General features: G+C 42.4%; 3 protein-coding genes across 3 annotated transcripts; 2 read left to right on the top strand and 1 right to left on the bottom strand.

Annotated features, from left to right (window-relative positions):
* The first annotated feature begins 4,905 nt into the window (after positions 1-4,905).
* LOC110179101 (N-acetylglucosamine-6-phosphate deacetylase) lies at positions 4,906-7,822 on the top strand. Its single transcript, XM_020946489.2, has 5 exons — positions 4,906-4,968; positions 5,036-5,303; positions 6,549-6,817; positions 6,889-7,435; positions 7,504-7,822. The coding sequence occupies exons 2-5, from the start codon at positions 5,063-5,065 to the stop codon at positions 7,686-7,688; spliced, it is 1,242 nt and encodes a 413-aa protein (XP_020802148.2). The 5' UTR covers positions 4,906-4,968; positions 5,036-5,062; the 3' UTR covers positions 7,689-7,822.
* Positions 7,823-7,996: 174 nt separating this feature from the next.
* Positions 7,997-11,927, bottom strand: Rab10 (RAS oncogene family member Rab10). The gene is made up of 4 exons (XM_020946512.2): positions 11,454-11,927; positions 10,714-10,913; positions 10,553-10,642; positions 7,997-9,468 (listed from the first exon to the last, which is right to left on the bottom strand). The coding sequence occupies exons 1-4, from the start codon at positions 11,578-11,580 to the stop codon at positions 9,271-9,273; spliced, it is 615 nt and encodes a 204-aa protein (XP_020802171.1). The 5' UTR covers positions 11,581-11,927; the 3' UTR covers positions 7,997-9,270.
* A 431-nt stretch (positions 11,928-12,358) lies between these two features.
* On the top strand, positions 12,359-15,596 carry CCT2 (chaperonin containing TCP1 subunit 2). Its single transcript, XM_020946510.2, has 4 exons — positions 12,359-12,493; positions 13,145-13,834; positions 14,089-14,716; positions 14,779-15,596. The coding sequence occupies exons 1-4, from the start codon at positions 12,491-12,493 to the stop codon at positions 15,063-15,065; spliced, it is 1,608 nt and encodes a 535-aa protein (XP_020802169.1). The 5' UTR covers positions 12,359-12,490; the 3' UTR covers positions 15,066-15,596.
* The last annotated feature ends 128 nt before the right edge of the window (positions 15,597-15,724 follow it).

Raw genomic sequence — 15,724 nt, forward strand, 5'->3', positions numbered from 1 at the left:
GTATCGATGGTATCAATGGTAATTGAATTTCATTCCATACCTATGCGAAAATGTTAATCTTTAATTAATACGTTAAAAATGCTGCTGTTAATAACCGGACTAAAAACGTTTTGCTGGGATAAACACACATAAATATCGCACACCACATTCAACCCACATGGCCATGCGGATCGGATTCCCGTTCCATCCTAAACCAGAAACTGCCATAAACAGTGTTGATGCAATTGCATTACCACCAAACCCAGCTCCCTGGATACCCGGATTCCCGGACTCCAATGTGCCTTTTCGCCGACTACCCACACATGCAGAGCCCAGAGGCGGATGCCGACACCATCATCCGATGCCCAGTGGCCAGTTCCACTCCCATTCCCATACCCATCATCATGGTCATCATCCGTACCGTTTTAATCAATTATAATTGCTAGCATTTTTGATTAGTTGGCACCTGCCTCAATCATCTGCAACGTCCGAATGGTCGGAATCGTTTTGGTCAACCGTACAAAGCAACGGATGTTGGATGTTGGATGTTGGCTGCCTGGACTGGACATCCACATCAGGAACTGGGGGGGAAGGGTGCTAAGGATGAGGGAATGCGGTTGGTTGGCTTGGGTGTGGCCATGCCGGATATTCCGGCACAGATAGAGAGTGGGACGACGCCAGGCCTGGCAAACATTTTACGTAATTGCGCACATATTTAAATTGCGTTCCATATTGCACAATACATCAAATTATGGCCCAAAGTAAAGTAAATCTGACAGAGACAGAGGAGAGGGAGAGCGTGGGAGAGTGGAGGGGATGGAGGAGCAGAGCTAAGGCCAGTTAATAAGTAAGCCGTAGCCATCATCATCATCCTGTCCGGCTGAATGTCCAGCCATTGTCTCTCTCCGTCTGGCATGCATGCATTTTGCATGAGATTTTTCAGGCGACTGACTCCAGGACTTGTCCCTTAGTGCACTGCAATTTATTTAGATTGTCTTGGCAAATATTTATGCACATCTTTTCATTGATTTATAAATCAATTGCCGCCCCCAGGGAGAGAGAGAGAGTCACTGAGACTGAGCCCAAAAACCGTAATTAACGGACAGGACATCAAGACAAATTACCTAAAAAGGACATTCGCATTCGAAAACTTTCCCCATTGAGATCTCTCCCGTTGCCAGGACACTTTCAGCGAGCCGTGTTCGAAGTTCAAAGCTAATCCTTTTCGCCCCGACTGTCGCCGGAGCTGGATTAGTTTTGAATTGCTTCTGAAACGCTTCTCGCATTACAGCCAATTGTCCGTGGTCCTGGGCTAGAGATCCTTTTTCGCATCCTTGCGGCTCATATCCTTGGCCATGGCTGGTTAGGTTTGCAACTGATTTGATTTCATCCCGGCCAATTGTCCTTGCCAGGCTGCCAGGCTGCTGCTGAGGGGGCGGTTGGTCGTCCTGCCACGCCTACAGCTAAGAGCTCGATAACAAAGAAAACGGCTGAAACGCTCGTCACTAAGCGGCACAGTCGAGGTCATGAAAATAGGAATTAAATCTGCAAGATGTTTATAGCTCCATCTACAATTGTTAGCTTTATAAATATTATTAAATTGCCTCAGAATCATGAAATAAATCAAATATGAAAGCTAAAAAAAAATAGTTACCAAATCAAGGCTATTTTCTATATATATATATAAATATATATAGGATATATCTTTTTAAATATATTTAAAAATTCATACCATTTAAGCTATTCCTTTGACCGCTGCCGTGCATATCCTTATCGTCCTGATGTGTGTGTATATAGAGAAAATATTTCACAGGCAATTTCGCAGCCTGGCACACACGCCGCACCCGCCGAGAACGTACCGCTCCGCTCCTGCTCCTGTCCCGATGTCCTGGCGTCCTGTCCTGAAGTCCTGCGACGGCTACATTCACTATTGTGCATACACAAACTCTAATAAAAAATTCAGTTCACGTCTCGAGCACTTATTGATACGTGAGCATAGATGCCACTGGCACACAGGCCGTGACATAAGTAGCGCATATATATGCATAAGGTCCTTTGGGTTTCGTTGGGTAGAGAGGGTAGATAAGGACATCGAGGACATCGGCCTCAATCGGACAAAGCAGGAGAGAACGTCTCCAGGGACAATTACTGACCATGAAAAATGGCCAGGAGCCGGGAGACATAAGGACTCGATCAATGCCAATGAGATGAATCAATTTTCGGGATGCCAGAATCACAGGAAATCGATCCAATTAAGGTCACCTATATGTTAAGCCGAGAGCAACAGGATGACAAGGTCAAAAATCATGAGGCCAAGTTCCTATTTTTTTAAGAATAAAAAAAACATTTACTACTGGCAACTAAATTAAGAATTTATATATGAACATGCAAGGCAGATACCAATAACCAATAACTAGGACAGTATCCATATTCTCGCGTTTCCCCATGAAATACGTGCCATATTGCGGAATTATTCCAAAATACAATAAACAAAAGAGAAGCAGAAACAACAACAAACCAGAATAAAACATTGATGCATTTATCCGGCTTTCGGGGAAAATAAATGCAGAGACAGAGAGTTTACTCTCCTGCACCTGCGGTGGCAATATCTATAGAATTTATATTTAACCCAAATTCAAGCAATTACGGCATTCATTAAAAGGATTATAGTACTCTCCGTCAGGCATATTTTTGTATATCCTTAGACCAAAAATAGTGCCTCAAAATGAGACAATTCCCAATCAAACATATCTCACCTTTATTGTTGCGGAAATTATTATATTTGCCACTAATTAATACGTGAATTTGCAGCGAGTAGATGCCAAGAAATATTGATTACTTTATTACCTACATTATATATACATAGATATGTGTATATTATTGTTATATTATATATTTGTGCAGTCATTCATTTGAGCAGGGAAACAAATCAATTAACATTATTCAGTCAAAAACAATTAATTGCCATAATTAAGCCTGGAAATAATGTTTTGCTCTTTCAGGTGCCACAAAAATAATTAAGATGAACGCATTCGGAATCTGTTAATCAAGACATTGTAAAGCCAGTCTTAAGATCTTAAATCTTAATCGCAAAATATGTAAATTGAAATATATATGTATACACTGAAGGAAAAACTATAAATTCTTGAAGCATTAAAAATTGTCATAAATCAAGGTAGATAAAAATATATTAATTATGTAGTGTTATTATTTTAAAGACTATATCTCAAAGCAGATGAAAATATGTTGAATAAATTAAAGCTTATAATAAGAGATATAACATTTTTCTATATATATTTCCCGGTTCTGGATATATATAGGCTCTATTATATACCTAAACTATTATTATATACTATTATATACTAACTTTCTATAAAGTTTCTTTAAGAAATCTCACCAACTTATAGACTAGTTCGCATACTTAGCAAAGTATACAAAGAAGGATACTAAGCTAAAATTATAAAACCGTCTTTATAAATATTATACCAAACAAAAATAATAATTATGGACAAACCCATTGCCCCGGTGATAATCCAGATGAGCTCAATGATAATGACAAATCGCTACTTTCATTCACTGTGCCTGTGCCTTTGCCTGTTTTTGGTCCTGGGCCTCTGACCGTGTCCTGTGCCATTTAATGTGCATGTCACAAAGGAGCCGAGCCAATCTCGGCATAAACAGGTAACACCAGGAGAGACAATAAGCTGCAATGGCATCCCATGCATGGGGCACATAGGGGCACGGGGAAACACTAGATGGGACACACTGGTGGCATGGCACACAAAGAGTGGAACATTTTGTTAAGGCCACTTTGCGACATTTTAATTTAAATGCTAATCAGTTGCCAATAGACTAAAAAGAACGAACCCCAAACCCACCTCGAGTGCAGTTCCAGCTCCGTGTGGTTTCTGTGTGTGTGTGTGGCGAGTGTGTTGTCACGGGTGTGTGCAAAAATTGCAAGTCATTTGGACGGGGCGAGAGGTGCAACAGCAACAGCAGCAGCAGCAGCAACAGCAACAGCAACAGCAGCAACATCGCTGCAATTTGTATTTAAAATGTTGGCCATTGTGGATTAGCTGGGGAAGCAGAGGAGCAGGCCTACGGCGAAAGCACGACAGGATCAGGAGCAGGACACTCGTAAAAAAAATCGACGTACACTGTTATATGTAAAGCAAAATGCTTATCACGAATCATATTTTCTTTAAGGCATCTCCCATTTCTTCTTTATCAGCTTTAACAGGCGAGTCGCTGTCCATTTGTTACCCAAATTATTTAAAATACTTAAAATAATAAATAAATATATGATAAAAAGACACTTCCTATAGTTTGATAAACGTGAATTCAGAACAAGAAATACCAGAAAATATTGATATATCGAAACTGTATCGATTTTTCAACTAAAAGTTTTTAAATAAATCGAAATAAATAAATTACTCAATAAGAAAAAAGAATATTTGTATAAGTATATATATATAAACTTAGAAACAAATTATAAACAACCTTCAAGTAAACCTCCATTTCACCCTGTAACTAAAATTAGTTGTAAAACCCCAAATATATGCATAAGCATCAAATGTACCCCCCTTTTTTGCGAGTGCACAGACTCACCTGAAGCTGATTGTAGCTGTTGTTTGGGTGCCGTGCCGTCATTATCATTTGCATTTGCATTTTCGGCCGGCTCTCCCTCGGCTTGTTGAGTAAATATGGCCATTTTATGCAGCGTCCGTCCACGAGATGCCATTCAAGGAGACGAAGCGAGACGCGGACCTCCACTGTTGGACCATAAAGGCCATCGCGAGTGCACAGGGAATTGAGTTGATAATAAAAGGACTTAAGGTTATTAAAAATTTGAATTTAAATTCAAATTATTCATACCGCTCGATATTGATAGAAGGTAATCGAATACATGCACTACTAAGCAGCCTGCTTTGTCACTTACTAACGATAATCGGTAATCGATTTTCCAACACTGCCAGCTGATTGCACTTTGTTCGTTTTGGTTTCGTTTCGTTTCGTTTACATTTTATTTATTTACGTTTATTTATTTGCGAGCCAGCGACCAGACCGTACCACATCCCACCGAATGGCCGACCGGAGGATGTGCTTGGATGGGGAGGAGTCCAAGGAGTGCCATCGCCTGCTGCAATTGACCAATTGCCGCCTGGTGCGCGGCCACCGGCTCATCCGCGACGATCTTTGGGTGCGTGATGGACGGATCGTAAATCCAGAGCCCATATTCTTCGATGAGCAGGCCACGGCCCATCGTCGTGTGGACTGCAAAAATGCCATCATTGCCCCCGGCTACATTGACCTCCAGATTAATGGTGAGTGTGCTCAATTTCACTTTGCAATCCCTATTTCGACCCACATCTGGACCCATTAAATTCCACTTTCGCCTCGGTGCGTTCAATCAATCGCCAAGGTCGTTGCTGCTGCTGCTGCTGCTGCTGACTCGGTTTCGGGTTCATGTTTACCCCTTGACAAGGGAACGCACATATGGAGCACTCGTAATCGCGGTGAGGGTTAATCTTATCGCGGCTTTAACTGCCCAAGCGGCAGCTCAACCAGAATGGGAGCAGTAAAGCACAGTGAGGCCTAGCCACGGGTGACCACCACCAGACAGATAAGTGAACAAAGGAGACACCATTGCAGATAGAGATTCAACGGGGGAAAAATTCGCATAACCTGATTAGTTTAGGGACTTTGAAAGAGATTTCCGCAGTTTCTTTCTTATTTAATTTGTATTTAATTTATTTACCTTGTTTTAAACAAGGAAGAAAAAATCTTAGGAAGATTATATACCCTTGCAGTTTCCAATTGTATTATAGAATCGATTCGGACATTTATTATAAGTAAGCCTAAAATGTTCACATTCTTTGAATCGATATTTATCAATATTTTTATATGGCAATTTCTTCCACAAATTATAGTTTATAAATCGCAATACTAAGCCAAAAACGCACTAATTTTAATTCGGAAAGCTTTCCTATGTTAGTTTTCATAAGGTTAACAATTCTGCATACTCAGTTTAAAATTTATAAAAATTTCAATTTTTATCAAATTTTTTTTTTAATTTAACGATCTAACCCCTTGTAAAATTTTGAAAAAATTGGTAACCAATTTTTTTCTGCCTGAGATGACTAGATCGACTCGGCTGTTGATGCTGATCAATAATATATATGATTTATAGGGTCGGAAATGATTCCTTCAATGCGTAACAAGCTTTTGACTAAAATTGAGGCATTAAGTTTATTAATATAAAATATCTATTTAACTCTTGTTTATTTATAAATTTCTTATTAATTTTCTTTGACTGTACAGTTATTGAATTTAACACAAACTTAATAAACTAGTAGCCACTTTATTTTGTTTATTAACCACTCAGAATTTGAGGCCATCGTTGTTTAAAAATAGAAAAAACTTAATTAAACCAATTACCTTGAGGTCACTGGCCAAAATAGAGTGTAGACAAGACAATAAATAAATAGAAATTGAGGAAACTTGCAAAAAACCTTAACTTAAAAGATCATTTACATTATAAATCCTTACCATTCTTATCCCTTTTACAGGCGGCTATGGCGTGGACTTCTCCTATGACACTGAGACCATCGAGGAGGGCGTTGAGAAGGTGGCCTGCGGTCTGGTCAAGAGTGGCGTCACCTCATTCTGTCCCACGCTGGTGACCTCGCCCAGCCAGAGTTATCACACCATATTGCCTCGGATACCGAAAGCAGTGCCAAATGGCGCTGGTATATTGGGCATCCATGCCGAGGGACCGTTTATCAATCCACAGAAGAAGGGTGCTCATCCGGAGAGCTGCATACGGACAATAGATAAGGTGACACTCTAGTTTGGAGTTCTATATACTCCCTTATATGTAATATTAATCTATTTCTATCTCCCCAACAGTCACAGGGACTGAGCACTCTAGAGAGCACCTATGGCTCCCTGGATCGCATCAAGATTTTAACCCTAGCCCCCGAGAAGGTCACGGATCAGCAGGTTATAGGTCAGCTGGTGGATCGAGGCATCACTGTGTCCCTTGGCCACTCGATGGCCTCGCTCAGCGATGGAGAGCAGGCTGTGCAGCAGGGCGCCACTCTAATCACGCATTTGTTCAACGCCATGTTACCATTCCATCATCGAGATCCTGGCTTGGTGGGGCTACTCGCCTCGGATGCTGTGCCCCAGGGCAGGACCGTGTACTTTGGCATTATCTCGGATGGCGTGCACACGCATCCGGCTGCTCTGAGGATTGCCTATCGCACACATCCGCAGGGTTTGATCCTAGTGACGGATGCCATCTCGGCTTTGGGCCTGGAGGAGGGTGTTCATCACATAGGACAGCTGCCGCTGGAGGTGAAGCAGGGAAAGGCATTTATAGCAGGCACAGAAACACTGTGCGGCAGCATTGCACCCATGGATGAGTGCGTGCGGATCTTTAAAAAGGCCACTGGTAAGTTAAATCATTTCTAATGCTCCTAGCATGGTTTCATTATCGATTTTGTTCTTTTCTTCCCAAAGATTGTTCTATTGTTTATGCCATTGAGGCGGCCACCTTGCATCCTGCCAAATGCCTGAAGATTGAGAAGCAAAAGGGTACTTTGGACTTTGGTTCAGATGCGGACTTTATTATATTGGACGACGAACTGCGGGTTATCTCCACCTGGATAGCAGGAAAATGTGTTCACCGGACTGCCGCCAAGTAGTACATTAAATGTACATACGGCAATGATTTTTGTATATTGTTTATCTGACGCAGGATGTATGTATGTATGTATTTTTTGTATTTTTGTATACCCAAGATTCTCCAATTAAATTGTTAAATTTATACATTCCAAAAGGGTTTTGTTTATCTTTGACTAGAATTAGGATTTTGGGTCCGAGGATCCTTTTATAAGGATCTTGGCTCATTAAACAAAGTTAGATTGCTTTAAATACTTCACAATTTAATTGTTTAAATGCTTAACAGTGTTCAAGTAACACCCAATGTACCCAAAAAAGAAATAGGCATTCGTTTACATATGACATGGTTTAGGTTGTTCTTTATATATTTTAATCGGTAAATCATTTGGTGTGGACAACTACACTAAATCCATATACAATTACAAATAATAAGGTATTACACGACAAAAAAATGTAGAATAAAATTACAAGGAGACAGGTGGAGGAGGAGGAGGCGGCGACACATCGGCTTGATATCATGTGAGTACGGACATGGATGCACATAAAAACAATGCAGTATATATATATATATATATCGTACAATAAATCGATATATATGTATAATTATATATATTTAAATATATATATATATAGGCAATAATCAAAAAAAAACAATTTCGGAACAGCTCCAACTTTGACTGGGCTGGATGAGTGGCTGCAGAGTGTCCAGCGCCTACTACTAAATACTACTAATTCCCTGGCTCCCCCCCATTCTCCGCTGGCTGAGAGAGGATCGGAAAAAACAAGCGGTGGCTAGCTAGCTGGGATTATGTACTATATATACTATCCGATGAATAATATGGTATGTATATCTAGGCCGCAACACAATGCAAAACAAAACAAAACAAACAAACAAAAACAAAGACCTATGTGGATGGCGGTTGGGGAGTGCGTGCGCGAACGAACAAAGAGTACGGCTTGAGTACAGGAATCGTAGGACTATCTACTATATATGTATATATATCAAAAGTTACGTTACAAAAGTTGCTTGTGTCTGTGTCTGCGTTTTTCTTCGATCTTCGTTTTCGTTTTGGTTCCCGAATCCTAGGTAGCCTCTGGAATCGATCTTCGGTTCACGTTAGCTAACTCAAAATGCGATTCTGTTGCTCCTCCCGATCCCGATCCGTGTGCGCTAACTAACGTATCCTATCCGAATGACCCACCCCATGCTGGGGGCGGCGGCTGTTTGTAAAGTGGCGTCCAAATGTTCGTTATTACAATAACTGTCGTTAAACTTTAGGTAGGTTGTTTCTGTTGCTTGTTCCATCTGCATAATTGCTGCTGCTGCTGCTGCTGCTTCTGCTATCCTCGTAGTAAGTAAGTAGTTCCCTCCGTGCGAGTGCTGATGTGTGCCTGGCTGTGGTGTATTGCTTCGTTTCCCTTTTTTGGGGCAGTTTCAGAAACCGATTCCCTTTGATCTAATCCCACACATTTCCATTTCCATTTTTCAATTCCAAATCCAAATCCAAATCCGCTTCGCTCTGCCCCGCCATCGCCTTTCCTCCTCCGCACAGCTAAGCGCACGCCCGGGCCAAGCCACGCTCCGTTTGCGCCATTAACGACGTTTTACGCACAGCACTTGCTGTATCCCGGCGCCTTCTCATTGTTCCGGCGGTCGATGATCACACGTTCCGGATTTTCGGCCGACTCGCGACCCGACGTCTTGTCCAGAATTGCCTCGGCGAGTTCGCAGAATGCCCGCTCGATGTTTATGTTCGATTTGGCGGATGTTTCCATAAACCGAATGCCATGTTCACGGGCGATCTACAATTTATGCCGAGAAATAAATAGAGAAAGAGCAAAACGGAAAGTGCTATAAATTGTGTAAACAAATTGATCAAAAGCACAACTAACTGCCATTGGAAGGCAATCATAGAGCGTACAAAGGTTCTAGTAATTAAAAAACCACTTGGTTCTTGGTTAAACTTTGCACTTGGCATGTAAAATGTATCTCAATTCGAATATTTTCTATAAATAGACTGCTTGTACTCTCCAACAAGTAATTAACAGATTGAAAGCTACATATTATAGGGTAAATATTGGGTTCTACTCTTACTGTCAATCTTCCTGGTAACTATCTAGACACTTGAATAAATGCACTAATTGACTTTACATTTTTAATTCTTCTCTCTGAAATATTATTATTACTGCAATGTGTCGCATTGAGTTTATTAACGGTCAACGGCCTCGACAACTCGTTCTAAACAATTCGACGTTAAGCCAGCAAACACCTCAAAAGTGTTTGTTATTGTCATGTGTTTGAAATATGAATTAAAATCTCTATGGTTGTTCTTAAAGAAAATGCTTAAACATAGTTAAACTGATCTAAACTTTGTGCTTTACTGCAAGAAAAGCAAAGTTAAGAATAGGTTGAAGACTATGTTCTGCTTTTGTGACCCTAATTATGTGATTATTATATTGATTTTGGTTTTAACATTTCTTTTTAAGGGAGAACTCAGTAAATACTTGACTGTTTAACGTAAAATGGAGTACAAAATTATTTAGATTGTAAAATGAGCATAAAATAGTTTAAGTTATGTAGCTAAAGGCAGCCTTCACTCGTTTTGTAGTACTTCTATATGCCAAATTCCTAATACTTCAACTTGTTCTCTAACTATAAAACATGTTTTCCTTAAACAATGTCTTAATTTACTTGCTTAATCACATGAATTCTACCTAATACAGCATGATTCACCCAAGGTAACTTTTGGTGAGCGAAAAGCAAACATTTTGATAAGGTAACCAAGTCATGTTTCACCAACAGACACCAATAATAGACAGGCTGATCCCTGATCTGTGGTGTTCCTAGATGCTAATCAAAAGTGACGCCGCCTAATCAGATGCTCACCGCTTCGCCGCGCTCCTTGTTCACCACCCGCTTGTCCGTCATGTCGCACTTGTTGCCCAATATCATCTTTTCCACATCCTCGTTGGCATGCTGCAAGTGAGTTACACAAAAATAGGTTAATTAAAGGAAAAGATCTGGTCAAACAGATATTGCATACGCACCTCGTCTATATTTCGCAGCCATTTGACTATATTCTCGAAGCTCTTTTCGTTCGTTATGTCATAGACGAGCATTATGCCCATCGCACCGCGGTAATAGGATGTGGTTATCGTGTGGAAACGCTCCTGGCCGGCGGTGTCCCATATTTGAAGCTTGATCTTCTTGCCCCGCAGCTCCACTGTTTTGATTTTGAAATCTATGCCTGCGAGATGTGAGATATACGAGATTTCCAAGAGTTTTATAATAACAAATAATAACAGAGGCACCTAGCAATGACGTCACAAGTTCAAGGGTGTGTGTGTGTGTGTGTTACCGATTACACTGCCGGAATTGGAGCAGTGTGAATCATCCGGAATTCGGAACTTGGAATCCGGATGAAAATGACAACTGTTTGCACGTAACGGTGTTCGTGCGTTATCTATGCATGTAAGTATGTATGTTTGTAGCTCTGCCGTAGCAGCAACAAAAACAATGACAGTCCAAAGGCGATCGACACACGCATACACCCAACAGGGACATGGGCACAGTGCTCGAGTATGCGTGGGCGATCCATCGATAAGGCAGTGCCACGCCCTATTGCACACACACACACACGCACATATCCTTGCTCCGGGTCGTCATTGCCGCTGCCGCTGCCGCCATTCGCGTCGGCGTCGGCATCGCTGCAGCAGCAGCTGACACAACTCCGACGAACGGCACATGTATGGGTGTGAAGCAATATGCGTGAAGAGGTCCCACTTACCTATGGTCGAGATAAACGTGGATGTGAAGGCGTCATCGGAGAAGCGGAACAATATGCAGGTCTTGCCTACGCCCGAGTCACCGATCAGCAACAGTTTAAAGAGCAAATCGTAGGTTTTCTTTGCCATTTCCGAAACGCTCGCAGAACAAAGCACTAATACACGCGCAGCACTCGACGCACGCACTCACGCACAGGCACACACACACACTGGCACACGGCACGCAGGTGACTCCGCAAGCGATTATATTGGCCAATGCACTTGTCGCGTCTCAATTGCTCTCGCTTTTCCCGTTAACTGCGGCTCGCTGGATAACTGTCCCAAACTCTAGCAGCGGCTCTATTCCACAATATTTTTAAATGCGCCGAAAACTTTATATTTTTGCTTGCAATTGTTGCTATTCGTGCTGGAAACTAGAGATGGACAAAGATCGATTACAACATCGATTCATTATTGTTCTTCCATCTCTAGCAAACATCGAAAGTGGTTGCGACTATCGATTACTGTTTTTAGAGTCAGCAGTGAGAGAGAGCGAGAGAAAATCTAAATTCACGAGTAGTCGTGAGTACTGTTTCAGAAAATACCAAAATAAATGGCGTTGCCAAACAGACTTTAGCGCTGTTACAAATATCGATACTACACTAGCAAGAAATGAAATATATCGATAGACAGCCCCGAATTTGACGCGCAAAAACATCGATATATGGAGACATCGATGTTTTTCATCCAAAAAGGTTTCAGTATTTTTTAAATTTATGAATTTTTACACTTATACTAGTATGATACTGCCGCATTAATAAGAGATTGCATTGCAATGCATTAGCCGCAAAAATCGATAGATCTACATAAAATATACTAGATACCGATAGCAATATACTGCTCTAATGAAGTAAACATCGATGGTGAAAGAATCGATGGTCGACAGTATCGATAGTGACCCGTAGTTGTGCCAGCACTACTCCACCATTTTTTCTTTGTCGATTAAATTTTGATTTTGTTTGAACTCTGTGATCAAAGACCGACTAATTACGAACTGAAAATGGTAAATTTAAATTAAAAAAGTGCACTTTTCCGGTGGTTTACGGTGTGGGTGAGCAGCGTAGAGTGAATTCGGCGGCTTTTCATTGATAATTACAGGCATTTCGCCGTTTTCATTTGCCGGGTGTGTGCTGCGGCCATTTGCTGCCGCCCAGATCTCGCTTCGCTTCCCGGAGTCTCAAAAAGCAGCACGCCTTGCACGTGATTCCAGAAGGTTCTCTTTCTGGCCACGGGATCTCCGGTTGCTCCTTTGTTGTAAGCACCCTTAGGGAAGAGATCGAGACAATATATCAAAAAGAACATTCCAGATGTGCAATCCACGCTGTTTTAGTGGCCATTGGATGAATCACTCGTCGCTGCCGCCGCCGCCGCTCTCTTGCTACGATATTTGGGGGTTAGGTAGAGGCGATATGAGTGCACGCAAAAAAAAAAGAAATACTACTACTACTATATCTATCTAGATGCAGGCAGATGGCTTCTATATCTTCTAGACAAAGAAAAGTGTCACTTAAATCTTTTAATTAACAAAAAGTGATTAGCTTTTTTTTAACATGAATTGTTAGTGTTTTTTTGTACATCTAAAAAAAAGATTTTTTTAAATATTCCAACATTAGTCCGATTAATAATACAAATTCCCAAATCAATTTGCTTGCAGGAGATGTCCTTGAATCCCGTCCGCGTTCTCAAGAATGAGGCGCAGGAGGAGAAGGCTGAAATGGCCCGCTTGTCCTCGTTCATTGGCGCCATTGCCATCGGCGATCTGGTGAAGAGCACTCTGGGTCCCAAGGGCATGGACAAGATCCTGGTTGCCAACGGACGCAATGCTGGCCAGGTGGAGGTGACCAATGATGGCGCCACCATCCTGCGTGCCGTGGGCGTTGACAATCCGGCTGCCAAGATTCTGGTGGATATGTCGCGTGTCCAGGACGAAGAGGTGGGCGATGGCACCACTTCAGTCACCGTTTTGGCCTCGGAGCTGCTGCGCGAAGCCGAGAAATTGGTTGAGCAGAAGCTGCATCCACAGATCATCGTGGCTGGTTGGCGTCAGGCCACTCAAGTGGCCCTGGAGGCGCTCACTGCTGCCGCTCAGGACAACTCGGCCAGCAACGAGAAGTTCAAGAACGATCTACTGAACATTGCCCGCACCACGCTCTCCTCAAAGATCCTGCATCAGCACAAGGACTTCTTTGCCAACCTGGCAGTGGATGCTGTGCTGCGTCTGAAGGGATCGGGTGAACTGAAGTCCATACAGATCATTAAGAAGTCGGGCGGCACTCTGGGAGACTCCTTCCTCGACGAGGGCTTCCTGCTGGACAAGAAGCCCGGCGTGCACCAGCCACAGCGCGTAAGTTCTACTCTGATACTACTCTAATTTGTGCCCAAACTTCTCTCCGTCACCTACGCTTGGCTGTCCATCAACGCGTCAAAATGACTGTGAGCTATGTTGAATTTGACTTCATATCACAGCCATTTTGACGAGTTTGATGCACAGACTCATCATCATTGGAGGATCAAGGATAAAGATGTTAAAGTTCTGAGTTTATTAGTTAAATATTTAGTATAATTGCCTTAATTGTGTATTGCTCTATCTTCGTGCAGATTGAAAAGGCCAAAATCCTGATTGCCAATACTCCCATGGACACAGATAAGATCAAGGTCTTTGGTAGCAGCATCAAGGTTGACTCGCTGGCCAAGATTGCCGATTTGGAGATGGCCGAGAAGGAGAAGATGAAGGAAAAGGTGGCCAAGATCCTGAAGCATGATTGCAATGTGTTCATCAACCGCCAGTTGATTTACAACTATCCGGAGCAGCTGTTTGCCGATGCCAAGGTCATGTCCATCGAGCATGCCGATTTCGATGGCATCGAGCGTCTGGCCTACTGCACCGGCGGTGAGATTGTCTCCACCTTCGAGAACCCCTCGATGGTCAAGCTGGGCGAGTGTGATGTCATCGAGCAGGTGATGATTGGCGAGGATACGCTGCTGCGCTTCAGCGGCGTCAAGCTGGGCGAGGCCTGCACCATTGTGATTCGCGGCGCCACCCAACAGATTCTGGATGAGGCTGATCGCTCGCTGCATGACGCGCTCTGCGTGCTGGCGGCCACCGTTAAGGAGTCTCGCATTATTTACGGCGGCGGCTGCTCGGAGGCTCTGATGGCCACCGCAGTGCTGAAGAAGGCGGCCGAGACGCCCGGCAAGGAGGCTATTGCCATCGAGGCCTTTGCACGTGAGTTTAAATTGAAAGTTTACACGTTAACAAGAGTTTATAATGTTGTTTTCCATAACCAGGTGCATTGCTATCTCTGCCCACGGCCATTGCCGACAATGCCGGCTACGATTCCGCCCAGCTGATCTCTGAGCTGCGCGCCGGCCACGCCCAGGGCAAGCATCAACTGGGTCTGGACATGGAGCTGGGAAAGGTGGCCGATGTCCGTGAACTGGGCATCACCGAGTCGTTTGCCGTCAAGCGTCAGGTGCTGATGTCCGCCTCTGAGGCTGCCGAAATGATCCTGCGCGTGGACAATATTATTAAGTGCGCTCCACGCCGACGTGTGCCCGACAGGGGCTATTGCTAAGCGGCTTAAGTATTCTTGTTCTAGGATCCTATTTCCTTTTTTTTTTAATTACAAACTCTCGTTTAACATCATCGCCTAATCTTACACGACGTTCTGTTTTACACACTATTAACACACACACCCTCAACCACAACACACATTAGCATTTATATTACACAACAACAACCAGCATCGCATAGGCTTTCTCGCAAAACTTGTCTCTTTCGTGTAAAATTCCCTGTATCTCTATGATTGTTAAACAAAACTGATGATGTTGCGCAAGCTAAGCTTTTTTTTGTACCCGCAGGGACACAGATTCGATGGGGGGAAAGAGCGATCAAAGAAAACATTTCAAAAATGTCTAAAACACACACCTCAACAAAAGCAAGCAACTTGTAAATGAATACAATCTTTGTAAACATTTTGATATGCGAACATCCAAGTGAATCAAAGACCATTAAAAAAAGGGGCAAACAAAAACAAACTACAACAAAAAAAAAAGAAAATAAAAATAAATCGTAATATATTTATGCTTAACAAAACTACAACAAATTTGTTCTTATTTTGGGGCGGTGAATCTCAAGTTGATCTTTTAAGTTTGTCTAAAATGTTCAACTAAGAATACCATAAAATAGCAAAAATTTTAGTTTAAATTAATCAAATAATGAATGAAAACTGAA

This window comes from Drosophila serrata, unplaced genomic scaffold (genome assembly GCF_035046125.1).
Source record: "Drosophila serrata isolate PLE 108 unplaced genomic scaffold, ASM3504612v1 contig_362, whole genome shotgun sequence".
In the NCBI taxonomy this organism is placed as follows: Eukaryota; Metazoa; Arthropoda; class Insecta; order Diptera; family Drosophilidae; genus Drosophila; species Drosophila serrata.

Coding starts and splice junctions, on each gene's coding strand:
- LOC110179101 (XM_020946489.2), top strand. CDS start 5,063: ATGGCCGACCGGAGGATGTGCTTGGATGGGGAGGAGTCCAAGGAGTGC. Junction 6,818..6,888: donor GCATACGGACAATAGATAAG/GTGACACTCTAG, acceptor TCTCCCCAACAG/TCACAGGGACTGAGCACTCT. Junction 7,436..7,503: donor GATCTTTAAAAAGGCCACTG/GTAAGTTAAATC, acceptor TTCTTCCCAAAG/ATTGTTCTATTGTTTATGCC.
- Rab10 (XM_020946512.2), bottom strand. CDS start 11,580: ATGGCAAAGAAAACCTACGATTTGCTCTTTAAACTGTTGCTGATCGGT. Junction 10,914..11,453: donor CACGTTTATCTCGACCATAG/GTAAGTGGGACC, acceptor CACATCTCGCAG/GCATAGATTTCAAAATCAAA. Junction 9,469..10,552: donor ACAAGGAGCGCGGCGAAGCG/GTGAGCATCTGA, acceptor CATAAATTGTAG/ATCGCCCGTGAACATGGCAT.
- CCT2 (XM_020946510.2), top strand. Junction 13,835..14,088: donor GCGTGCACCAGCCACAGCGC/GTAAGTTCTACT, acceptor ATCTTCGTGCAG/ATTGAAAAGGCCAAAATCCT. Junction 14,717..14,778: donor TGCCATCGAGGCCTTTGCAC/GTGAGTTTAAAT, acceptor TTCCATAACCAG/GTGCATTGCTATCTCTGCCC.